The following is a 27,670-nucleotide window of genomic DNA, read 5'->3' on the forward strand; positions in this document are numbered from 1 at the left end:
ATTTTCTATTACAGAAACACGGAGAACCAATGCTTATGTTAATGGTGGGATCATAGGTGATAATGGAGATCAGTGAAATGCTACATAAAATAATTGGAGTGTGTCCTGCTTCTGAGACCCCAATAGGCAGCTGTAATCCATGAGGCAAGCAGGGCTGTGGAGTCAATAGGCCACTACACTCGACTTTGAGTGAGAGATGCTCTATATTCTGGAAACGGGGAAGCCTAAATTATTACAGGGTTTTTGTCTGTGTCTAAAGACACAGCATTGGTTATTATATAGAATTAACGAATTAACAATACTCATTTGATCAATCTCTGTCTTTACATTTCTTGGGTCTCTTCTTCCTAAGCCCTCTCAACATAAAGGCAATGGAGTTCAGTAATAATTGACTGAGGTGGGTCACTGACTGAGTGACCATCTCTTATGGGTCGATATGGATCAGGACCTAGACCATAGTGGGGACAAGTGGTAGGGAACTGCTGAGGTGAATATAGCTTCTTTTTAGTTTCTTCTGAACCTCAGAATTTCTAGGGTATTACATAAAAGATTTTCTTACCCACACAACCAATAAAGTATATTTATGTATTGGTATAATGTCTACACATATCTACTCATTGAATCATAAGCTTACGCTGAGGCAATGGGCCAAAGGACAACAGATAAGGTCCTACCAAATTCAGCTGTGGAGCGTGCTAATAAGCCACTAGCAGATTCTAGGAGATCTGTGTCATACATCTTTTATTAATGTTTAACAATTCCACAAAGTCCTTGGTTAACATGGCACAACTATAGTTCAGTGCTGAAGCCTATGAAATATTCATAGCCAAGCTGTGAGAAGACCAATGATGTCACTAAGTATCAAGTATGTGACTAAGTGGTCTTCATGATGAAGTAGTGCAAGCACCCTCAAGCCTTACATAGGACTAACTATGTTAGTCAAAGTTAAATAAAACAATGTCTTGATAGTTGTTTTTAGCATCAAGGACTCCAAGTGTTACATGACATCAGATATTTGGATTGTTTAGGGCTCACTTACATTAATGTTATGGTTTTCTATGCAAAGCTATACACAACAGGACAATTGAATAATATTGTTATGAAAGGGCCCTATTTGTGTATGTATTATTATTAATTAATCATATTCTATCCTACTTCCTATCCTATCCTTCCTACTAATACTAACATACTAATATTATACTTACTAATATATATAAGTAAGTAAGTTTGAGGACCTGAGATGACGTCATCACAGGCCCTTGAAGCCACCGCCGATTGGTGTGTGCTATGGTGTGGGAGGATGCAGCCCGGCACACCCAGGAGGGGAGGGAGGGGGGGGGGGGGCACACAAGACGACTTTTGGTGGCCCGGGGGTATTACAGTGCCGCGCGGGATGGGAGGAGTTCACAGTGTGCCATGCGGGACGGGTAGGCGCAAAAGAGGGGTTTTGGGGTCCGCAAGCACCGCCGCATCATCCCCATCAACGACCTGCGGATGAAGTCGCGGGTAAATGCTAGTATATATTATATCTATATATCCTTAGTGAATGTATTGTTTATGCATGTGTCATCAGTATACTGCATTGGAATGTATATACACAAGGAGGAGGGGTTACGTACTTTATTTACTAGGCAATTTTAGCCAATTTTATAGTTTGGATTGCTTTATTATGTTCTTTACGTCTTTTACTTTGAATAAAAATTATGTAATTAAAGGTTGGAAGGGGCAACTGGCATTCGAGTCCCTCTACCTCCTCTTCCCTGTGGTAATTGGTACTTAATATACTAATGGAGCTGGAAGACTACATCATTATTTTGCACATGCAATACTACTGAACACAGAGAAGGGGAAGGAATCTGTTCTAATCATGTGATCCGGTATCAGATCCAGCTCAGAAACCGCAGCTTCAGCAAATAGAGAACCCAGCATAGCCCTATAAAGTAGTCATCTCATCATATGAACTTCATGTCTCCAGTATTCCTCAGAAATAAGAGCAGAACAGGTCTGCAATTCTTAATCTAATTTTTATTTTATTTTTTCTTGCCCAACAGAATCCGTCGTAATTAAAAGATGTTAATTACTTCGGTTAGATCAGCAAAAGACTGTAGGAGGAAAAAAAAAAATGTAAAAGAATGGGCTGCCGGGAATTGAAATGAATTACTTTGTAAAAGAGAAACTGGTTCAGAGGCAGAATAGAAGATAACTGGACTTTCTAATCTATGAAAGATAGAACTGGTGAAGGTTGGATGGCAGAAGCTACTTTTAGAGGTACCAGCAGACTACAGATAATTTAATATCCACGGAACCTGCCACAGCTTTAACCAAGATCTGCCATCGAGGGAGAATTGGAGTGACTAGTTTAAAATGGGTTTATGTTAACAACACTGTTGGGGGATGTTCCTTACAGCTCAGTGATGAGACTAGGCTGGAAGGCCCACCCTTCTGACAGTGGGGAAATGTCAGGTGACAAAATTAACGGCACCGATATCAACTGAACCGGGGCTCATACTGGGAGAGTCGACATTGCACTGCCGGCTTTCTAGTAATATATAATACCTCACATCCATGAGGACGTGAAAGGTCCTCTTTAAAGGGGGTTCAAATTTTATACAAATAGCTCGGAAATGGATAAAAAAAAATTAAAACAGCAATCTCCATTCACCAATCTCTTGTTACTCCTGGTCTGACAAAGGTTGGATTTTCCAATGGACTATACTTTAGGGTTTCTTCAATGCACAGTAAATGACTGCCAAGTTGATCACTGGCAGCAATGGTGACCTGTCTTACTGTCACTATGTGTAGCATTTCTTGTGTATCAAGAGGATGTGAAGAGGAGCTGGGGAACGAGAGATGCAGACTAATGTTGTTTGTTTTTTTTAAAAAAGGATCTTTCATGTCCTCTAATATTGGCCATGGTATATACGATTGGAAATCTGTGTGGTGAAGGATATTGGTGTCATTCATTTTCACTGTACTGTTAGAGAAGCCAACCTCACAGCTCAGCGTCATTGCTGGGAGGTGTGGAATCCTGACAGTCCTAGACTATAGAAATGTATGGGCATTTCTCACCGCCCAGCAATAGAGCTGAGGTGTAAGGCCAGCCCCTCTGACAATGAAGTGATATTGGTGCCAAAATTCTGGAATTTGGGGCAGATACCAGCAAAGCTGACAGTGTGCTGTCCTCTGTAAACCTTTATTATTTATTCTTTAACGTAGCGAGAGATTAGGCCAGAGATGTACGGAGGGAACAGGTTGTGCATGGCCTTGTACAATGAGCAATGGGTAGTCAGTGAAGGGATTGGCTGATAACAAACAAGGTGAGAGGTAGATTAAGCAATCAGAAGAGTTGAGGGTGGACAAAAGTATTTGCCGGGAGGCCGCAGCGATGGGTGTTGTAGTGGTCTAAGTGTGAGATGATGACGGTATGAACTAGCATTTTTGTGGATTGAGGAAAGGGCATATTTGATGAAAATTTCTGATTTGAAAAAAATAAAAATAAACAAAAATGACCACCTAGAAAACACTTTAACTGAGGGGCAACATGGTGGCTCAGTGGTTAGCACTGCAGCCTTGCAGCACTGGAGTCCTGGGATCGAATCCTGCCAGGAACAACATCTGCAAGGAGTTTGTATGTTCTCCCTGTGTTTGCGTGGATTTCCTCCCATTCTATAAAGACATTCTGATAGGAAAAAAAATGTACATTGTAAGCCCTTCACATAATGCAAAATATTAAAGGCAAACTGTGGTCTGTCACAAAGAAAATGTTTTTCCTTATTGTATATGAATAATTAATTACATAGTACAGTACTGCGTTCTGCAGATAATCTACTCCCGAAGACTAATCTTTCACTCGCAGGAGAGCAAGCAGTGACCTTAATTAACCCTTGCTTAAGAAAAATTAAAGACATTTATCTGAAATGTATAGGAGAGAGACGAGGTACCTATAAAGAGATCCGCACTGCGGACAGATGCCATATATACTTTATTAAATATAATGTGCGGTAATAAAAAAAAAAAGAAATATGGAATATAGCTGCACCCGCCTCGATCTGACTCAGCAATCTCAACTGGAGACTCTGACCTAATGGAAGAGAAATCCTATATCTATCTGCCGCTGAGCTTTCCACAGCTCTGAGACGCTTCCTCAGAGATATCAAATCCAGATTTGATTAATGAATTTGAAAATGGAAGCAATGGAAGGTGCGGCCTGCTCTGGGGACAAAGGTGAGCGCACTGCGTTAATGCACTCAATGGAGGCGAGAGGGAAAAACCACTCACTGTATGTGTAAAAGATAGATTGTAAGCCCTCTCATAGATTGTAAGCCCTCGTAGGCAGGGCCCTCTACCCCACTGTGCCAGTCAGTCATTGTTAGTATTATATCTACCTGTATATTCTGTGTACTGTATGTAACCCCCAAATGTAAAGCACCATGGAATTAATGGTGCTATATAAATAAATAACAATAATAATAATAATAATAAAATAAAGGCTAGGCTCACTTGTAAGATTTAAGATACTGGAGTTTAGACTAGTACATATTACTCAAACAAATACAGTATTAATACTACAAAGAAAATAGTAAAAAAAAATTTGCAGTACTTTCCCTGTGCCATCTCAATGCATTGAAAGGTGCAAGAACTTTAGCACATAACACTTGAATGAAAAAGAAAACCTATTCTTAGGCTACATGCACACATCCGTAGAGATGTGGATCAGTATTCCAGGAAAAAACAACATTGATGTGATGGGGCCTAACTCAGATTCAGCACAAAGTTCCCATGTTGCTCAGTGGTTTTACCTGCAGGAAAATCGTCGGACAAGCACTTTTACACCCAGCACCTATATTATCTTATCCTAAGAAATACTCTCACAATCCCAAAGGAGGCCAAGTAGATACATGCATAAAATAAATTTACTGCTATGTGCAAAAAAAATGTTAAATTTTTACAATAAATACTACAAATACCCTAAATAAGAAACCGATTTAACAACCCTCAGGATTTCCTCTTTACTGCAGTGCTAGGGATAAAGAAAAAAACAACAAAACCAAAAAAAAAAACCAAAAAAAAAAAAACAAACAACCAGCACCCTACAAAATATGCCTGTGCTTTTTTGATAGTTACAGGAAATGTACATTTGCAAAAAATAAAAAATAAAACATTATATTTGAAGAAAAGCAAGAGAAAGTGCTGCAATAAGCAAACATGTAAATAAATATAAATATAGAAGAAATAAATATATTTCTATGTGTGTGCACATATACAACAGCGGCAAGCAGACTATAAAAGGTTGGTGCCTCATCACTTGGGATGTACAGAGAACCAAACGTGTAGGGGGGGTTGACTAAACCTTACCTGTGATGTGTGGCATTATCTTTACTGACATTTATTGCTAGCTGTGCAACAGGAAATTAAAAAGTGCATAGCTGACACCATTTACTGACATATTGTAACAAGTCTTTGTAAATACCATAGTTGTATTCCCCATAACATACCGTAATAATTGTGGAGCATCTCTGCAGTGTGCGGTTCCTCTGATATTCCCCCTGGTAAGATGTCCCTACACAGTCTGACATTGTCCAATCTGCGCCCGACAAATGATATGGTAACAACTAAAATATATTTGGAAGGAACTAATAGAGGAAGAGGACAACACAGAGTTCAAAATAAAAGAATCTCCAGAAAGGTTTATATTACAGAGAAGACAAGTACTTGTCAGGATTGGTGACAGCTCCTCTTTACATTAATGGCAGCTTTTACGCATAGCTAACTTCCCCAGCAGTGATAATACATTTTCCAAATGTTCAATCCATAGCTGTATTCGAGCCACTATCTGTGACCTTATCCCATTATTAACAAATCCTCTGAAACTTGTGGTTCAATTATTGTCCATTTACTAACTTTTACTGGACTAAAATATGTGGCATATCTGCAACCAGCAGGCTATATCCATGCTTAATTCCCTGTACAACTGTAAACACTGGGAATGTGACCTATAGCAGTATTCAATATCTTAAGGTGCCTAGACACCCTCAACAGCTGTCAGCCAAGATAGCAAGTTCTTCTGACTCCCTCTCACCCATACATATGGACCCTTAGCCTTGACTCAACATACAAGTGTATTTTCAGTGGGAAGAGGAGAGTAGGTAGCTCACAGACACCTTTAGCGGTAGTTTTTCTATCTGTGGTTCCAAAGATGGAGCATGATAAAATTCAGCATGCCTGAGCCTTCCTTTCCCTGACAGGGTTCCCTGAGAGTTGAGAGGACCATAGATAGATAGATAGATAGATAGATAGATAGATAGATAGATAGATACATAGATTATAGTCTGCTGGCCATGCTGAAATCAGCAGGTCCAGATGGCAATTCTCCATATTTATGGGGCCTTACACGGAGTCTGTCAGGTCCAGAATGTCTTTCAAAGTGATAATAGTGCAATGTAGGGACCTTTAGTAAGAGCAAAACATAACTCTGTGACCACAAACTGATGGAGCAACAAAGAAATAAGCACGTTTTTTAAGGATATGCAAATCAGGCTAAAGAATATTGGGGGTGTGGTCTGGTTTGCTACATTGCACTACAGTGTACACCAAAAGGGTTCTCAAAGTCTTCAAAAATTGCAGCCTAATGTCACCCCATTAAAAAAGTGAATGACATTTTCATCCTCTAAATGCATCAGGACTGTCTCAGGCCCCGCCCAGATACACTTCAGCCTGATTTGCATATCAATAAAACATTGATATTGCGTTGCTTCATCAGTTTGTAACCACAAATGTTTCTGCTAAAGACCCCTACATAGCACTCTTAGTTCTGTGAAAGGTATTGTGGACCTCACAGACTCCCTTTAAAGTCCAGTTTTGCCTCCTGATACACTGATAAATTTGTCTCAGTAGATCTGGTGGAAGCAAGACTGAGAACGTCTGAATTAACTGGTCTTCAAGGGGAGGGGGAAAAAAAAACAACACACAGCCTGTAACTATTAAAACTGGTTTTGATATATGAAAGGAGCCCCCATGTCACCTCAGCTACAGATGTTAGGAATTCTGAGCTGACACTTTTAATGTGTAGACGATGCCTGACAATAACCGAGGAAGACAAATGAGTCCAATTCTCTTGTTAAGTGTAAATAGCGTCGAGCACTGAGCTCTTCACATTCACAATATCAATAATGTATAGTTCGAGACTGACTCTTATAAATTTTCCATTGGATCAAGCTATTTGTTTGGCAACGGCACTATCTGACAGCAGTGCTAGACAATGAAAGCCAATTTAATGCACTGAAACGTCAAAATGTCAAAGAATGTCACCTGAGTAATGCCGGCCATAGATGTAATGATGTGACCAATAACCATTGTATCCTTGTTACAATCCAATCTGAGTACTAAATATTCAGGAGAATGTATTTATGGGACGAGTGTGATAACCGAGGACAGCGCTGCACTAGTCTTGTACAAGTATAGTACTGTGCATACGTTTGCGGCAGGCGTGGAAAAAATGTTTCAAAGTAAGAATGCTTTCCAAAATAAAAGAGGTAATAGTTTATTATTGTCAACTAACAAAATGAAGTGAACGAAAAAAAGAGAAATCTAAATCACATCAATATCTCTTGTGACCATCCTTTGCATTCAGAACAGCATCAGTTCTTATAGGTACGCTTGCACGCTTTTTGAAGGAACTTGGAAGGTAGATTGTACAAAAAACATCTTGGAGAATGAAGCACAGATCTTATGTGGCTGTAGCTTACCCAAATCCTTCTGTCTCTTCATGTCATCTCAGACAGATTCATTGATGTTGAGATCAGTGGACAAAATTGCTGTTCCCCCTCGTTTAATGAAAGAAAATCCCACAATGGTCACAGAAATAACTTGAATCTGACAAAAGTAATAATAAATAAAAATTCTATGAAAATGAACTATTGAAAGTCAGACATTGCTTTTCGCAGAAACAGAATTTTAAAAAAAATAAAACTCATGACACAGGCCTGGACAGAAATGGCGGTTCCCTTAATATTTTGCTGCACAACCTTTTGAGGCAATCGTTACAATCAGACGATTCCTGTAATGGTCAGTGAGACTTCTGCCCCTCTCAGCAGGTATTTTGGCCCCCTCCTCATGAGCAAACGGCTCCAGTTGTCTCGGGTTTGAAGGCTGCCTTTTCCAGATGACAAGTTTCAGCTCCTTCCAAAGATGCTCAATAGGATTTAGGTCAGGGCTCATAGAAGGCCACTTCAGAATAGTCCAATGTTTTCCTCTTAGCCATTTTGGGTGTTTTTAGCTGTGTGTTTTGGGTCATTGTCCTGTTGCAAGACCCATGACCTGTGACTGAGACCAAGCTTTCTGACACTGGGCAGCACATTTCTCTCTAGAATCCCATGATATTCTTGAGATTTCATTGTACCCTGCACAAATTCAAGACACCCTGAGCCAGATGCAGCAAAGCAGTCCCAGAACATAAGAAAGCCTCCTCTATGTTTCACAATAGGGACAGTGTTCTTCTCAAGATAGGCTTCATTTTTCCGTCTGTGAACACAGAGCTGATGTGCCTTGTCAAAAAGTTCCAATTTTTGTCTCATCTGTCGATAGGCCATTCTCTGAGGCTTTGTGTCTCGTCAACAATTTTTAACATTACTACTTGTCAGATTCAAGTTATTTCTGTGACCATTGAGGGTTTTTCTTTCATTAAACGAGGGGTACCAACAATTTTGTCCACGTGTGTTTATTTTTCTTTTGTTCATTCATTTCCTTTTGTTAATTGACAAAAGTAAACTATTAAGTTTTATTTTTGAAAGCATTATTGCCTTACAGTATTAAACTGTGCTGCTCGCTTAATTCACCTCTCCCCCCAATCTTCATCAGCTGCTCCCCTCTGTCAATCCCTCCACTGGCTACCCATAACCCAGCGGAGTTCAAGCTACTAACATTACCATACAAAGCGATCCACAACCTGTCCCCTCCATATATCTCCAACCTAATCTCCCGCTACCTGCCCACACGTAACCTCAGATCCTCCAATGACCTCCTACTCCGCTCTGCTCTCATCCGCTCCTCACACAACCGTCTCCAAGATTTCTCCCGTGCATCCCCCATACTCTGGAACTCCTTACCAAGACACATAAGACTGACCCCCACAATCACAGGCTTCAAGAAGGCCCTCAAGACTCACCTATTCAGGAAGGTCTACAACCTCCAATAACACTATCACCGCACCCCCATCTGTACAGTCTAACTTTCTTAGTGGTGACAGTCTTTTATCTTGATCGCTTGCCATGGATTCTACCACTAATGCAGAAATTTTCTATGGTCTTGGACTTGTCAGGAACCCAGCTATGATTTTCTTATTGTAGCTGGGTTATCAGGCAGGGACACTACATGTATCAGAAGATATCCCAGCCACAATAAAGAAATCATAGCTGATTTTCTGACCTTAGAAAGTTTCTGCATTGGTGGTCGTATCCATGGCAACCAATCAAGATAACAGACTGTCACCACTAAGAAAGTTAGAGAAAATCTTTAAAACTCTGCAGAATTTTTAATTACTTACAATTGCAAAAATGTTTAACTTTTAATCATCTACAAATTAAAAAATTATTATGTAGATGGGAATACCCCTTTAACTGCTAGACATTAAGAAATGTTGTAAATGACCATGAGAGCACAACTACAAGATGTATGTGCCACTAGTAAATCCAGGAGGGACTGGCTGTTCTCCTTGCGAATACCACCAGTTGGCATGGGGAGTCATAGTCAGGCAAAGTTCCATGGGACAACTACCCTATAAGGCCTCATGTACCCAACCATGTGCATTGTCAGTTTGCTAGATATGATTTTCGCCGCTAGCACATGGACACTTTCATTTCTATGGCCCCATACACACGACCGTGTATGGGGCTAGGAGCAAAATCAGGACAGGTCCTATTCCTGTCTGTCTGTTTTGCAGCACATTCTCACTGACCTCAGTGAATGGGGTTGTGTGAAGGCAGAGGCAGCAAACAGATGTCATCCATGTGCCGTTTCAGCCATTTATACACAGCCAGTGACACGCACATGGTTGCGTGCATGTCGCTTACGTCTGACTCTACAACAGGCCTTGCAATAAGAATGACAAGAAGGGCAATGAACAGAAATGGACATAAAGATGCAGAATAAACCACTGCTCTACACGGATGAAGAAACTGTTCTTGCCCATACAGTCTGCATTTGTCAGCAGCACATCACCCTCTAGCAATGTGCTGCCAGCGATTTTAGGCGCCCACCAACAAACTTTTAGTAACAACTATTCAATTATGGAAGTGTAGCTAGTTACCTGCTCTGGTCTATTACAGTCTAAAGGGTGGTGTCCAGAGAATCCACTTAAACAGAATCAAATTATAGTTTCCAAGAAAGTCCACTTTTCTGCATTGTCCAAGAGCCTTGTCATTAACATACAAGCTGCTGGCGCCAACATGGAGACTGCTTCAATCTTTTACACTTTGATTTACTGTGAGAGCATGGCTGGCAGACATGCACTGCAACAGCTCCTTCTTGTATTATAAAATTAAGTCATTATTTACCAAGCAATGTCCATTCTACAAAGTACTCTGATGCACTGCTCTCCATCATATCATTACAGACTGACCTTTGCCCGAAACTTAAAAGGCTATTCTGGTCTAGTGAATATTTGAGGAACAGAAACACGCAGAAATAGATTCCTGACTTATAGTCAAGTTGTCAAGGCCAAAGGACGTCTGTGGTACTTAAAGAAACTCCATATTACTTATATTACAACCTGTAACCCTCTTAGGAGGGAATGTGTTCAAATTGTCAAGTCTTAATTATCAGTGAGCATCATATATATACATGGTATTCGATTTTATATCTAATAAGAGCAGGTAGTTGAATGTTCAAAAGTAGTTAAGTATCAGATCAGATCATGGGGGGGGGGGGGGTTCAACTCTCAGCAGCCCTTCTGATCAGGAGTTTCACGGAGCTGCGAACCTTATGCAAGAGCGGCAACCTCTTCACTGTATTCTTTGGTCCATCAACCTGCATGCTGCCTGCTTACTAGCAGTGGTGCAAGGGTGCAGCAGTTTCATTCCACTCAACTGAATGTGATAAAGCTGTTATAGGAATGATCCCTGCTACTTATTTATGGAGTGCAGGCGAACAGACTAAAGAAAACAGTGAAGAGGCTGCACCGCTATCGCAAACACCTAGCCTTTTCAAACAGCTGATCTGTGGAAGTACTGAGAGTTGGACAACCCGGATCTGATTTGGGTTGGCTATCCTTAAAAAAAAAGCTTATCCTTGAAGACATTAAGCAGACTTGCTTATCATTGACTGCCTCTATAATGCTAGCAAAAAAATTATGTAAACGAGGGATGTGCTGCCATCCATAAAGTAGGGGAGAAAAAGAAATATGACACAAACTACACAATCCCACTCGTAAACGATGCTACATAATAATGGAGGTTCAATATGGCCAAATTATTTGCCTATGTTAAAAGACTCTCCCCATGCTTTAACTAACATCATGGCATTATCTTATCATAGTGGAAGAAAGCAATCTGTAATTTATGATAGTTATAAAGTTTATTGATGCATTAAGTTTTTTGTCACCTGAATGCTGGAACTGGTAGCTTTTACTCATGTGTTCATCCAACGATATACCTGGGTGGTTATCAGTATCATACCATTCAGCTTCCCCCTCTGTACGGATATCACACCAGCACATTGCATCCCTTCCCAAATAGATTACAATCTAATTTTAGGACCTGAGACAGATAAAATGACTTGCCAAAAGGTCACACAAAGTTAGAACAGGGTCTCTCCACAAGCAATCTACCCACCTCACAGGCCTGCATTCACATGCTACAACCAGACACCTCCGCACAGACTCATAGATATCACTGCATGTATCTGTCACTCTCTCTAAATAAATAATAGTTCTCCTTGTCAGGTGGCTCTTCAGGAGTTAGAGCCACGTTCCACGATCGTCTTCTCATCATATGAGTGTGATATTTTATACACAGAAATAGGCCATGTAATAGTGCATATTCACCCATAATCACAGCCGTATACAGGTGGCAGAACGTTACTCAGCCAAAAATAGTTTTATTAGAAGTACTTAAGAGATTATCCTTAAAAACAACAAAACAAGATGATTAACCTTCAGAGCAATGCAGGGCTGTAATTGCAAACATTTACTGTGAAACTCACTTGGTCGTCATTCCTACACCCCACCGCCCCCCTCACAAAAAAAAAAAAAATCTAAGATATAAGATTTTTTAGATAAGGGTGAAGGAAAATATTAAATCCAAACAACAATAAACTCTACATCTAGTTCATGGGCCCGGGAGATGGACAAGTCAGCATGAAGGAAAATGAATGGCTGACAGTCCCCTATTCATTTTTGTGCATCCCCAGAACTCCACGTACTTTAAAATTTCAATGGCTCCAAGTTGCATTCTGGCAGCAGTCCATCTCAAGTCAGTATATCTGCTGCTTAGTGGATAATAAATACTAAAACATAGCATCAAAGTAGAGAATGACTATAAAACACTACTGTGCATCTTTAGTACTATAAGGTGGGTGTACCCCCAGCCTCTGATCAAGTCCACTAATACAGCTGCAAGCATATCTGAATTAGGGCATCTTAGGTTAAAAAAGGACCTTTCATGGCCTCGGGCACATGCGGTTTTATATACCATTAAGAAGCCAACAGTGCACTGAATTCAGCACAGTTGGCTTTCCCATTATGTACGCCGGGGCTGGAGATAACAGAGCCGTTATAACGGCAACGATATCTGTCCACTGTCAGAAGGCCGTTCTTGATAGTCTAGCTGGGTTGTGAAGTACGCCCCCCCAGTACTAGTCTATGAATTTAGTGCACTGTCTGCTTTCTAGCGGTATATAAAACCGCATGTGCCTGAGAACATGAAAGGTCCTTTTTAAGTATTCTAATTTAAAGGAATTATCATGATAAATAAAAAGTTGTTTTCTCGATTTATAGTAATATCTATTTTAACTATCTATATTTAATAACATACTCTGCCTGTGTCAATCCATTAGCTTAGCCAGTCCCCTTCGCTGTCTCTACATCAGCCATGATGGAAAAGGGAGTTGGCTCATCTATTGCCCCTGGAGCCAGAGCCTTTCATTTCAGAGGTTAATACAAATGACTTACCGAAGCTATTGTTGTCAATCTATTGTTTGCAAATCAGCTTTATATACCTTGTGTAGCAGCTGGGAAAGGTACAACATGCACATCCCCATTTACTTGAGTGGGACTTGTATTATGTTTACCGACCACTACCCAGTGTACAGAGGTGCACTAGTTCTAAAGCATTGCAGTACCTTCACACTGACAATTAGCAGGGGTCCCAGGACTCAACCCCCCCCCCCCCCCCCAATCAATCTGATATTGATGACCTATTGTAAGTATAGGTCATCAATATTAAAGTCCAGGAATACCTCCTTAAGGACAGTGGTTTCACTCATAAGTTAAAGTGAGAATGCAATTTTCATTTCCCAAGGGAAGGTTAGAAAATTAAATGGAATATACAGTAACTGAATGCTATAGGTAACATCACCATTCTGCTTCATATACGATATCAAAAGATTTTATTACAGGCAAACTCAGGTTTGAATATATACTAAATAAGGACAATAATGTATAAAACATGCAATATCAGGATACATATAAGTATAGGCAAGTAGATGGAAGCAATCTGCATCATTAATACTCTGCTTCTTTGGGAAGCATCAAGGATTGAAGCAGGAATTCTGGGACCGCCCTGCTCGTGCTCTCTGCTGACTTGCAAAGGATTTCCATGACTGCCTTTTTCCATCAAGGGACATACTTTTAACAAGCACTAATCATGACACGAGATTTTTTTTTTTTATTGCATAATATATATGGCCCTACTTTAGTAGAAACAAGCAGCTTCATGTCATTACGTGAGAAATACTGAAGCTAATATTGTAAATCACATGATATACATCTTTTGTATCGACCTATTATAAATTAAAGCAGGTTGGTCTATTTGCTAATCAGTCATGGCACCCCTTACATATTCATCCACTGTGGATTCTTAAAGGAGCTGACCACACCATATTAACTGCGTACCGGGGTAAGTGTCTGATTGCTTGGGGTCTCACTCATGGAAACCCTTCCAATCATGAGAAAAGGGTCCAGTGCCAATTGTATGAATGGAATGACAGACGGAAATACAGAACTGATGGAGATAACCAAGCAGTGTGTCTGCTATACTTACTAGCATAGCTGTAAGACAATATGACCAGAAATGACTGATTTTGCAGATTGTGATCTAGATTTTGGAACACAGATGAGAAGACTTCTAAGGCTCAGTGCATACTGCAAAAAGTTTTCAGGGTATAAATGATAAACATATGCATAGGTATATGCTTTAAGCATCTGTCTGGATGGCACATGCCAGTAAACCTTTTATTCAACTATATGGGATAGTGCAAAGGGCATTTTCTAACTGACTGCACAACAATTCAGTCTTTTAGCATTCACAGATCTTCCTTCTGAATGAAAGTCAGGTAATAGTACTTAACGTGGTAAAAGACCTAAAAAGTTTATATTTAGAAATGTGTAAGTATAAAATGTTAGACAATCTGTATTTAAGGGGATTGTCTCATCAAAGATCAGCTAAAGGGATCATAGAGAAGATCAGGATGTGCACCTCTTCTCCATCTCGTAACAAGGGCTTGTTCTGCTAGATGATCTCATTTACCATTTTTTTTGCATATATGTTCTATGTACCCATTACTTAGGTGTGGGACAGAAAAAATTGCTAAAAATATGGGAGACGTCTTTAACAAAAAGACAGAACAACAAACAGAAAAAGTGACCTCACATATATATATGGGATAATCTCCAAAATGATTCCAACACAATCCAAAAATATTTTATGCAAAATCAGAGCTTCTTGTTTTAAACAGATGACTTCCCATTGAACACCTGCGAAGCCCAGATCATGGTTTCACCCCCCACCTGATGGAAGAAAACTGAGCTTTGGTTGGGTTCCTAAATCCATAACACATCAAAGTAAGCTTTTTACTAGTGAACTTTTCCAAAATGAGAAGAGTCGGTCGTCAATGTATTATTGTAAATGGCTGTACACAACAGTCGATGGCGCCACGCTGACTAATTCCCCTTCTTACCTCTAGCAGACAGCTTCTTGGTGTTGATGATCTTTGCAGCATATTCCTGGTTGGAGGATTTCTTCACACATCTCCGTACTACAGAAAAGGCACCCCTTGAAAAAATATATAAAAGAAGGTTTTGCTAAAGAATTTAACCAGTCAGACTAATATCAAAGTATTTTATGTCAGTCATATGTGTGACCCATGATGAAGGAAACACCCATGTCCTATTATAGTATATAAAGAATTACAGCTGCCCCTATGGAGCTTATAATCACAGTCCTAGAGAATAAAATGGCAGAGATATGCACATTACAACACATGAACCCCTTAAACATGACCTTTCACCTCTCTAGACTTTCAGCTCTGTTCACTACATATTTATTTTTCCCATAAAGTAACAGCTCTGGGTCATCATTTTCCAGAATTCTGTGCTTTTCCTCTGTATTCCTCCTAAAAGAAAGTTCATAAATCGGTGTTACCAGTCAAGGGTGTGTCTCTACAGATTGTGACACTAACAGTATTGACTGGACGGACACACTCCCGACTGATAACGTCCAATTGTTAGAAAGAATCTACCTCATCGATTTGAGACACTAAACCTTGTGGACCAAGAGCCCTTTTATAACATAATATGAGGGTGCATTATAAATTTTAAAAAAGCTGCCATTTTCTTGTGGCCGGCAGGCATGTGCAGTCGGCTTTGCCCTAGGCCTAGAAGTTTGAAGCCAACCCCTGGAAGAAGACGCGAAGAAGTCCCGCACCTGAAGAAGATGGAGGCAGCACTGGAGAGTTCTCTCGCAGCATTGGGGATGCCCCAGTGCCGCGAGAGAACTAATTTTCATACCGAAGAAAAACGGATTATATACCGAACAGCGGCACGGAGAAGACATCTTAAGGTAGGAGAAGAAGAGCCTTTCTTAAGAAAAAATGAGTTTTAATGATAGGATCCCTTTAAACTTTATCTAGATAGGAATCTGAAGAGGCTCATTGGACTCATCTCTGGTAATCCCGGAGCCTGCACTGGGCTTCTGTGAATACTTCAGTCACTGAACACTAAACCCCCGGTCAATAGGGGCCTGTAGATGCTTTAGTGTCACAAATAGTCCCTTTAACTTATTGGGAAATATCTAGGAGGAATCAGAGTAATAGCAAAGAACTGTATAGTAAAAGTATTTTATAAAACAGACATGCCAGGTATGGTAGCAGGTTTTAGTTTAAGATATTGACCCGCAGTCACAAAACGGGGAATAATTTGTCCAAAAAAAAAAAAAAGGAGACCAAACTAAAAAGAGACGATGACATTCACCCTCTGGGTCTTTAAACTATGTATGGATAGCAATCTGTGAGGTCCAACAAGGCACCACTTATGTGTATTTTTTTCAAGTTAACATTCTACTTGACCAACAAAATTTCCAGAATAGAAAGTGACATTCAGAAACAAGTGTTGCAGGTCCCATGGCTACTTAAGAGCAGACAGAGCGCGATCAGATCATTAACAAATGTGCCATGCAGTCTGCTGGAGATGGCCGCAGGGCACCATAGTCAATGTGGCTCCAGTATAACAAGGATCCTAATTAAAGCAAATATTACACAGAAAATCTTGCCAAAAGTTCCCCTCTTAATGACAAAAGCAAATATAAAATGGCCCTCTTCTCTCTTATATACTCATGTGCTCCTGGGTTTCATCAAGGCCTTATTAGTCCTTTACCCTATATTTCATTGCAAAGATTATGATGGCGAGATTTGAATGCAATCATTGCCAATGTTGGCCTACGGATCCAGACCTTACCTAGTATGTGTCAATATAATATGTTTATCAGATAATTGTATAATTCTCTGTTTTTGTTACTTTGTCAGTTCTGATTTTGGGCATATTGAAATCCAACTGCTCAATCCTTATCTCCTCTGACATCTGCCAGGAAGGGGCTAAGGCCTGGTTCACATCTACGTTCGGGCCATTCCGTTCCCCTCTCCGCGTGAAAAACGCATAGAGAAGTCCTGCAGAAACCGAGTAGAAACCACACGGGCCTCATTATAGTCTATGGGGTCCGACAGTTTCCTTACGTAACCGCTTTTTTATGCAGAATAGGTTTTGGTTCAGGGGGTCCCCAAGCAGACTTCCCGAAACAGAAACCCATGCGCAGATGTGAACCGGGCCTTAGGAGGCCCCCATATACATTAAATGGAATTGGTAGCCATTAACCTAATCAGCTTGGCCATCTTAATAAAGTCTCCAAATAATGGCCCATCAGCCATATTATATCAGAATTTATTGTCTAATGAAATTATCCAGTTCTCAACTCACTTGATTTCTATGATCTCTATTATTAGTCACTGGATATTAAAATCCATTGCTTATCTTCAAAAGCATAAAATATGCCCTGGTCATAAATGGAAAGTTTTAATGGATTCCCTGAAGTAGAGAAGCTTGGAACAAGCGTGTTATGTACATGTGCAGTGTATGCTGGGAAAGCATCAAACACACATGGTAGACATGTCCATAGGGCTACACTAACCAGACGGAAATAAAAAGAGTGTGCTTTTGGTGTCCGTCTGTCCCATTATACTGCAAAAACAGTGGTATGAAATAGTGTACAATATGTCGTACATAAATATACAGTACAAAACGATATGAAAAGCTTTTTTTTTTTTTGCAAATGTACTTATAGAGGACCCCTTGCATGTAATATTAGGGTCCTATTTTCAACTAGAAACAGAGCTTCTACAGAGTATGGTGCCTTTCTGTACTACAGTACAACACTGCTAGATGAATGAGGCCTAACATCAATCACTATCTAGTTAAATAGGTCACTTTGGAGTCAAATTCGCATTTTGTGGTAGTGATGAGACAGATATTTTACATGTAGTTCCCTTGCTGCATTTTACCGTACTAAAGTTAGAAGGAAGACTGCCACAAAAAATATGAAAGGTTGCAGAACTGGTCCTAATAAAATGTGTGGCTCTAGTACCATTTGGTTTTTGCTGTAAAACGCTGTAGCTTTGAATCTAAAGCTTAATGCAAAATATAGGTTTTGTGCAAAATATACGCATCTGCTATGGGAAGGCTGTCCATATCTTGGGCTGTATGTTCCACAATAATGCTCAGTTCCTCTATCTTCTTGCAGTAACATACGCAGTGACCGCATATCAAAACCCCCTTCCTAAGGATGCTCTATTGTTATCATAAAACCCACTGTGTGCATGATATAGGGTTCACAGTCCTATTATTAAAACATAATACTAAACAACGCAGGAGGTAATTACCGGAGCAGATTTCATGTAGAAATAATTAAGGATGCAATTTTCACACATTTATATTACACATATTCATTATCCTTTGAAGCGCGTCTGCTTGTGATATGCCTGCCAGCAATGATGAGGTTAATGGCACTGCTATGACAAAGACTAATGACACTGCATTATATTCACTCTCCTTTCCCTGCTGTCAACTAAACCAAAGATCAGAAACTTGGGGATCTATCCTCTGTATTCTTCAGAAAGCAAAGCAGCTATAAGAACAGACAGACAATGCCAATGAAGCTGGACTGGAGATAACTTCTGCAATGCAGCTAATACAAGAGACATACACATGTGGGAAAACAGGACCCACCAGTATTCACACAGGGAGACTCTCTCGGCTTCACCACCTCCTCGCCACTGATAACAAAGGGATTATGGCTCAATGCTGGATGTACTTTGTACATAATAAGCCTGCATGCTATAGGTGACACTCCTGCCTAGCAGACAAAGGAGACTGCACACAGCAGTATCTTTATAAAAAAAAACAATATATATATATATATATATATATATATATATATATATATATATGCACAAGGCCTGAGTGCCACTGCTGACAAGCACCACCTATTTATTTTCCTATCTTTATATCCTTTATGTAGAAAATACAAAGTCAAAATGACTAAAATAACAATAACACAAGTAACAATCCCTCCAAAGTAAACACAAGACAAATGTTCTTATCTCAGGGGTGGCATTTCATGCCCACGCTTGTGAGCAAGACCAAGCACGAGCACAGATAACCACTTGTCATGTACACTTTCAACTCCTAAGTTCTGCAACCAGAACAGTCAATGTCTGGAGGATTACGCCAATGTCTGGCATGAGTGCATTTTATCTGTTAACCCTGGTGTGGATATAAGAGATTATCATTGGCAAGTCTCACCAAGCACAGGAACTAGAGATTAATTTCGACTATGCAAACACACATCATTGTGGCCTTTGGGTTTTGTCCCTTGTTAACATACACTGGCAGCGTGCTGTGTGCCAGCAGAGCAGTTTATTTAACGTGGTGAAATGATCATTTATCAGACATTTTCTATATTCTACAATACACCTTGTCCACCATGAATGAGGGGCTGTGTAGCACATGAACACAGGCATGGAAGCAGATGTCTTTGTCCTATTGTCTCAAGGCTACAGCTGCTATCGGTGCTCATTCTTAAAATTTAAGTGGCCAATAACCCCTTGAACAGGCAGGATCTGGTGTTCTTCGTGCTTGGACGTGGCGCTGTCAGTATGCTGACACTAGCTCGCCTGTCAGGTCACTAATCAATGTCACTATGCAGAAAGTGCCTTGTGTTGGGCCTTGCTGGGGCTGCGTGCATGAAAACAGTATTTCATTCATATGTTTCAGATCTTCTTCTGGCACTATCTCAGCCCTCTGCCAGGTATCTGAAACCTAGGTGCCCTGCTGCTGCCCACAATTCCCTAACCCCAGGTTTCTCCTCTTCCACTGGCTGTTTACAATCCTGCCCTCACTCCCCATAGGACTTGCAGTGTGACACGCCAATTCCTCTACCCTCAGGCGCTCTACATGTGCGTGATCTCCATGAGTGTCTTGTCTGTCTTGTTCCGTGTACACAGGTAGTTTGGCTGCTTTTCCTCCTACTTAATATGGTTGTCTCAGGCTCTGTCTACTCCCGTACTTCTAGAGGCACGATGCCCGCCATACGCATAAATTACCCTATGTATTCATGCTGCCAGTCTACTGCCATTCTCTGTTCCTTTGCTTTTCATAACATGCATAATTTGCTCTATTTAGTCATTTTTCCAGTCCACTGGCAGCCGCTGTCCCCTTCCCTCTACGGGCACACTCCATGCTGTGTCCCTTTGCCTTAATTCTGCATTGCCCTATAAATTAATTATGCCTGTCCCATTTAGTGTGCATGAAATTTCACTATTCTAAGATGTCTCTTTCCTGGTCTGGGTGCCTGAATACTGAAATTCAGATGTGACCTGAACTCTCACTGGTGACAAGGTGGCAGCCCTGTCTTGTCACTTTTACTCAAAACATCTGGAGCTTGCAGCAACTTCCCAACTCTGATCTGTCTTCTCATTACCTAGGGTGACCCTTTTTTTACACTGATGTTCCTACTTTGGCACCCTGTTCTTTCTGGACACTGTAACTGTACCCTCTGCTCTTTGATGACCAATATAACTATGCCCCCCTACTATTGACTACTGACCAGTCAACCTGAGCCCCCTTCTATTCACTGACTAGTCTAGCTGTGCCCTTTGCTCTTCACTGACCAGACTGACAGTGTCCCCTGCTCATCCCTGATAAGTCTCAAATGACCCCTCTCTTTATAGACCAGTCCTCTGTGCCCCTTTGTCAGTCTCTTATCCTAATATTTCTTCCACAGCCAAGTCTACCCATTTTCACTCTTGACAGAGCACCAATGTCCCTTCCTTCCCACCCTGTCTATGGAGCCCCACTATCCGCATTGCCCAATCCCCTGTGCACCCTTTGTCCCAGAGAACTTTATGGTGGCCCATGCCAGTGTAGTGTGCCCCTGTGCCTGCTGCCAGCCTGCAGTGCCCCCTTTCTCCTTCCTCACTGTTCCCCCATGTCCCGGCTCGGGCGCTCTCCTTACTTGCCAAGCTCCTCGTACAGCTGGTACTCGTCCGTAAAGCGGGTGCAGGTCGCGGTGGTGGCCATACTAATGCCAGGGGAGCCAATCTCGCATCGGGCGGGTTGCGGGCTGTCAGAGTAGCCGGGGCGAGCTCTCCTCTGCTTCTTCCTCTGCGTCTCCCCCTCCTTCTCCGGGGCGGCTCCTGCTTCCCCTCCCTCTTGCAGCCTCCTTCTCCTCCCCTGCTGCCGGGCTCTGCTCGTCTCCGTCTGCTGAATGCCCGCTGTCTCCCTGGGTGACCCTGCTCAGACGACTCGTGTCACTCGGCTCTGGCCGTGCACTGTCACTGCTGCCCCAGGGAGGAGGAGGAGGGAGCGGAGCACCGCGATACTTCCCCGGGACACTCCCCCCTTCCTGCGGACGCCCAGCCCGGGGGGAGAGGGGGGCGAGTACGGCAGGCAGGCGGACAGCCAGCCGGGGAGGGGGGCTGAGCACACAGGGGAGGTATACTGTGGTAATGGGGGCTCTATGTGCTGGGCTAGGGCTCAGCACCCAGCTTTTCCACACTCCTGAATAAAAAATCTGTTGCAGCTCTATGGTGGTGACTCCTGTTGTGGTAATGGCAGCAGCTTATGCTGTCACACAGCTTTCTAAGGAACAACAATTAGCTACAGGCTGCAGAGCAGACAGCGCGGTGTAATACCGCAGGAGCCCTGTACACACCACTGTCACTTCAGAGAAACACGACCCTTCGCCGTTATCTTACAGCTTTACCATCACACAGTCGCATCATGTGACCAGTCACCTGGCGCAGATGTGTTTTTTTTTTTCCTCTTTCATTTTCTCCTCACAGGAGTCGACATAAAAATTATCCTTCTGCAGTCTGACTAAAGCGGCAGCCAATCAGAGCACAGCTTACATCTTCTAACCCGCGCTGGAAAAATTACAAGTGGGCTCTGATTGGTTGCTATTGGCAACATGGTCAGTTTTACCTCAGACAGTGTAATAAGGAAGTCCAACCATGTAAATAAAAAAAAAAAAAGCGCTTAGGACCCATTCACATTCACTTTTTGTAGTCTAACAAATCATTTTGGTACTATTCCGTTATCGGGCCAGCAGCAGCGCAGTTCAGCAGCAGCTTTCGGGACAGCAGTTCAGCAGCGGGAATTACAATGACATCCGAGGACTGCTGGCCCGATGCTTGTGCCCAGTAACCAGTACATCGATGACCCCCCTCCCCCATCCTTCTCCTCCTGCCAGTGCTGCCCCCCAGCTCTCCTTACATCTTCCCCGTACCCTCTCCCCGCCACACGACTAGGCCTCACCTCAGCGCTAGTACCGAGACCGAAAGGAAAGACACCGGGGCTCAATCCAGGCCCTGACAAGAAACACGCCGACTATAGGAACGGTGAGCTACAGCGAGCCGGAGGGACAAACTTTCTGCAGCGTCCGGCGGCTATCTAGTAGCATTCATTGCTCAAGATTTACGGTGAGGCCTATTACAGGGAGAGGGTACGGGGCAGATGTAAGAAGAGCTGGGGGGCAGCACTGGAAGGAAGAGGAGGATGAGGGCATCGATCGATGTACTGCCTACTACACACAAGCACGGCCTCTATCATCGGGCCAGCATCGGCTTAGTCATGTGGCGGGGAGAGGGTACGGGGTAGATGTAAGGAGAGCTGGGGGGCAGCACTGGAAGGAGGAGGAGATGGAGGGGGGGTCATTGATGTACTGGCTACTGGGCACAAGCATCGGGCCAGCAGTCCTCGGATGTCATTGTAATTCCCGCTGCTGAACTGAACTGCTGTCCCGAAAGCTGGTGCTGAAATGCGCTGCTGCTGGCCCGATAACGGAATAGTACCATCATTTTTTCTCAGTAATAATGGATGCACATTCCTTTTGCATTTGTTATACATTGACTATAATGATTTAAAAAAAAAAATCCTGTATTTGATGGGATTTTACCTCAAAAGTGAGCCAGGTCATGCGTTTCAGATGGGAATGGACTGTGACAGAAAGCTGAAATTCCACACAAGGCAGGAAAAAATGTTCTGCCTTCCATTGACTTCAGGCCGGGGCCCCATGGGCTGGAAATGGCACGATTTGGCCGCGGCGGAAACGCCATTGGAAAAATCGCGTCATTGTACAGTACTTGCAAAGTGGATGGGATTCATGCAAAGCCCATGCCCACTTTGCGGAAAAAATCGTAGCGCCGACACGCTGCGATTTCCAAAACCGTCCCAGTTTTGAAAATTGCATCATTTCAATTATATCTACAGAAACGCCGACGGCTTTTCCAAAGATATAATTGTAACAGAAAGTCCGCGGAGGAAAACTTGGTTGTTCCCGCAGCGCTTTAGCACAGCGGTTCCAGCCCATGGGGCCTTAGGGCCTATTCACACGGAGTAAACAGGCGCGCAATGCGCCGCGTTTACGGGACGTTTGCGCCGCGATTTTGACGGTGCATATTTGCGGTCGCATTAGCGCTGCGTAAACGCGCGTTAACGCGATCACAAACATGCACCATCAAAATCGCGCAGTTAACGTCCCGTAAACGCGGTACATTGCGTGCCGCGTTTACTCCGTGTGAACAAGCCCTTAGCCTCAAGGAGATCAGATTCTTCTTCAAAATCAGCTCCAAATTCTGCCTGAAATCTGCCTCTGATTTCTCTGCTTACTGAGTTTTTATTGAAGTGAATGGGAAGTAGATTTCAGGCAGAATTTGGTGTTGATTTTTAGGTGAAATCTGCCTCAAATTCAGCTTGAAATTCAGAGATGTGAACATACCCTTAACCGTAAGGCTTAGTTCACGGGGGGGGGGGGGGGGCGATTTTGGCACCGAGAGTGACGCAGGGAGCTGCGTCACTCCCGGGTCAAACCCACCTGCCACGACTGTCGCGGCTTCCCCCTCCAGAGTCGCCTCAAATGAATGGGCAAACTCTGGAGGTTGCTCAACAAGCTGCGGAATCTGCCTGAAGAAAGGGCAGCTCGCTTCTTTTTTCCGCTAGCGGCAACATGCCGCTACTGGAAAAAAAGAACACTAGCGGTCTCCGTAGACCACCATTGTGAGGAGGCGGATTATGATATGGATTACACGCCATAATCCACCCCCTCAGTGCCCGGGTGAACGGGCCCTATACATTAATAAAAGGATTCATAGTAGCATTACTTACCTCCCAATACAATGCTTCCTTATCCCCTTCTGGTCTCCTGATACGGACATGTGACAGTGAAAGTCAATCACTGTCTATTGGTGACCCTATCGGCCAACCAAAAATAAAAGGGTTTTCCCATTCATGACAAATTGTAAAAAAAACTAAGACTTACATTTTATTCCTTATCAGAAAATAAAGTGAGCTATTTCTAAATCTCTGCACTATATCGTAGATATAAGAATGTAGAGATTCGATATGTGCTAATAAATAGCCACCGTACCGTCATATATGAGATACAGTCTGCTGCTATAATATATATGGACTCTTGTAGATTGTATAGTCTCTATATATTTGTGTAGAGCTGATCTATAAATTGAGCACTTGTCTAATATAAAGCAAGACACTCATATGTCCAGGGATGTCTGTAGAATAAACTTAATGGGATTTACAGTGCATGACAAAAAAAATGGAACAACCCCCCACCCCCCAACGTGTTTCACCCATTCCTGGGCATCCTCAGGGGTAAAGGGGTATGACACATGCAGCACTGTTTTATAGCATCGTTTCACGTGTTCCCTCAATATCCGCCAATCAGGAAGGCTAACCACTACATGGCAAAGTAGTAAACCAATCTGTATATTATTATGTCTTTACAAAGGCCCTATACTACAGCCAATAGGAGTATTTTAAGTCATAGCCAATCTCATTCGGATGCCAGAGTGTGTGCAAGAGATACCAAAAGGGACTTAGTTGAAAGCCAGAATGAAAGGTGATCGAGTTGACGTGTAAACCAGAGCACTCACTCGAAAGAGAGACTTAACTCTCATGACAAAAGCCATATGAAGAGATAGGTCCAAAGTGGGATTTAGTCTATGTCTTAGTTCACATGGATGACGCATGTAATAAAAGCTTTGACAATTTCTCATGAATGGAAAAACTCAGGGTTTTTTTGGTTGGCCAATAGGTTTAAGATATTGTTCCAGTTTGACTTACCATTCGTGACGGTCTACAAGTTTTTTTTCTAATGACCTGCAATATCACTCAGGTTACTAGTGTGGCCTATGTACAGACTTTATCAATGTAGACCAAGAGACGTAGCCTTCTAGGGGATTGTGAAGCATCAGAATAGGATCGGCGATGGATTGATTTGAATTTTTTTAACTATTTTATAGTTTTCTGGGCCGGGCCATTTCCAAAGCATTTTACATGGCTACATGGGGGAAATTTATCATACATTTTACAAAACTTTCTGGCATACAAATATTTTTGGCACATTGCAGTATTTACACCACAATTTGAGCCTTTTGGTGCATTTGTGTCACATGTGGAACCTTTCTGAAGTGTGTGTGTCGGGGCTGGGCTGGATTTAGAAGGAGAAGTGAGACTTCCCATGGCCCTCAGAATTACTATAACTTATGCCATGAACTGATGTAAATTATAGCTCAAATGTACCCCAGCTTCTAGCTAAGCTAGATTTAAGATTGTGGCACACGACTGGCAGGAGAAGCATCTAACTTAGGCCGGGTTCACAAGGGGGTTTTTTGGACCAGATTTTGATCCGGAGGCTGCCTCAGAATCCGGTCCAAAAACTGGCATCCAGTCACAGCATTCGGCTCCAATTAGGCCCAAATGAATGGGCCTAGTCGGGAGGGAGTGTTGCAAATCAGTAGCAGAATCCGCCTCAAGAAAGGGCATGTCGCTTCTTTTTTTCCACAAGCAGGAACAAAGCGTTTGCAGAAAAAGGAACCCATTGAATTCAATGGGAGGCGTTTTTTTAGCCAGATTTTGACACGGATTCCGTGTCAAAATCCAGACCAAAACCCCCTATGTGAACCCGGCCTTATTGAGAGCCATGAGCAGAGGAAATCAAGACGGGAGTAGGAAATGTTCATCCTTATAAATCTCCCCCATGTATTTTTTTTTCTTTTACAATAGAAGCAACAAGATCCAATTGCTGACGCTTCCTTTTTCAAAACTACTCTTGTTTTTGTAGTTTGCACTATGTATGCCTCAGCAGTATGGCAAAAATGTGATGTAAACCTATCCTAAATTGAAAAAATGGTACTTGTTGTTTTGGCAGTAGAAAACAAAGAACTTCATTGCTTCACTGCCAAAGGCTCTGTTCACTGCCAAAGGCTCTGGCATACGCGGTGGGAAAAAAAACTCCCGTCGTGCACAGAACGTAAACCCCCAAAAGTTTGCAAATGGATAACCTAGAGTTGCATATGTCACTCATAGGCTACCATATTGTGTGGTGTATGTTCCTTTGCAGGATGTTTTACATCGAAAACCATAGTTGGCCACACTTAAAAGTATAGCATGACAAAGATATGCTAGAGGGATGCCTGTTTTGTATACAGATGCCTATGGCTATTTGTGGTGGATGTTTTAGGGGCATTCACCATTGTATACCCCAAAAATATTACAAAGCTGTTATCTGAACAAAGCCAACATCTGTATATTCAAGTGAATGAGAGCTGAGCTGTCAAACCGTAGCATAGCTACTACTAAGGGTAAATTCACACTGCAGAAAATGATTAATTTTTATACATTTTCCGCTGCCATTTTCTGGCCGCGGTCTTGCTTATTGGGCCTATTCAGCAGGGAATCTCAAGCCACAGAATCTGCGGCAAGGTGGAGCAGGAAGCTTATTTTTTTAGTGTCTTCCTGCGATCTCTGCCTCCCATTGTTTTCAAATCCATAGCAAATTTCTCCATGTGAACTTACCCTTAGTGTACGAAACTGCCAGCCTCCAGCTCTGTACACTTTTCAGAGGACAGATGATTGGTGGGGATGTCAGATGGACTATAAGTAAATAGACATTGTACATTCTAGTGTATTTCATTGTATCTGATAAATCATAACAAACATTACATTGATGTTATTTTTCAGCATCACCTAGCAATGTATTTGTGAAAACCGGACAGCACACCGATGAACTGAATGACTGAGGCACATAGATAAAGGAGAAAAAGATAGTACATGCCAGAATTTTTTTTATCAGTGTCTCAGTCCGTGAAAAAGAACGGATTACTCCATTGATTATAATGGGCCTGTGTGCTGTTTGATAGCACACAAACAGAAAAGTAGTAATGAAAAGGGCCTTAAAGGGGTATTCAAGGAATTGGACAAACTCCAGAACATTTTTTTGAAAAAAGCATACTAAGGGCGGATTTACATCTTCGCCCGGTTTCCCTTTCAGGTTTCCGTCTTCTGCCTGAGAAACTGGACAGGAGACGGAATCCGGCAGTCACTTTTCAAACCCATTCATTTGAATGGGTTTGCAAAGTGTGCACCCGTGAGCATTTTGTGGTCTCTACGGCGAATTTAACCGGACACAAAGTTTGACATGCAGGTTAAAAAAATATATATTTTGCCACGGAGACCACAAAACGCTCACGGGCGGACACTGTCTGCTGGGTTTCCATCTCCTGTCGGCAGAAGACGGAAACCTGAAAGCGGAGACCGGGGAGCAGATATGAACCCGCC

At 42.1% G+C, this 27,670-nt stretch overlaps 1 protein-coding gene across 24 annotated transcripts in view; it reads right to left on the bottom strand.

Annotated features, from left to right (window-relative positions):
• CAMK2G (calcium/calmodulin dependent protein kinase II gamma) overlaps positions 1-21,528 on the bottom strand; it is a 230,739-nt gene extending 209,211 nt beyond the window's left edge. For 3 of the 24 annotated variants that reach the window (XM_075258075.1, XM_075258072.1, XM_075258062.1), the window contains exons 1-2: positions 21,051-21,450; positions 15,169-15,263 (exon numbers count right to left, since the gene is read on the bottom strand). In XM_075258075.1, coding sequence (XP_075114176.1) covers positions 15,169-15,263; positions 21,051-21,115 — 160 coding nt within the window. In that variant the 5' untranslated portion in view covers positions 21,116-21,450. Of the gene's footprint in view, positions 1-15,168; positions 15,264-21,050 lie in introns of all 24 variants that reach the window. The other 21 variants (XM_075258064.1, XM_075258057.1, XM_075258065.1 and 18 more) reach the window with 17 other exon arrangements.
• Between the last annotated feature and the right edge of the window lie 6,142 nt (positions 21,529-27,670).

The sequence above is a fragment of the Leptodactylus fuscus genome, chromosome 10 (assembly GCF_031893055.1).
Source record: "Leptodactylus fuscus isolate aLepFus1 chromosome 10, aLepFus1.hap2, whole genome shotgun sequence".
Classification (NCBI taxonomy): domain Eukaryota; kingdom Metazoa; phylum Chordata; class Amphibia; order Anura; family Leptodactylidae; genus Leptodactylus; species Leptodactylus fuscus.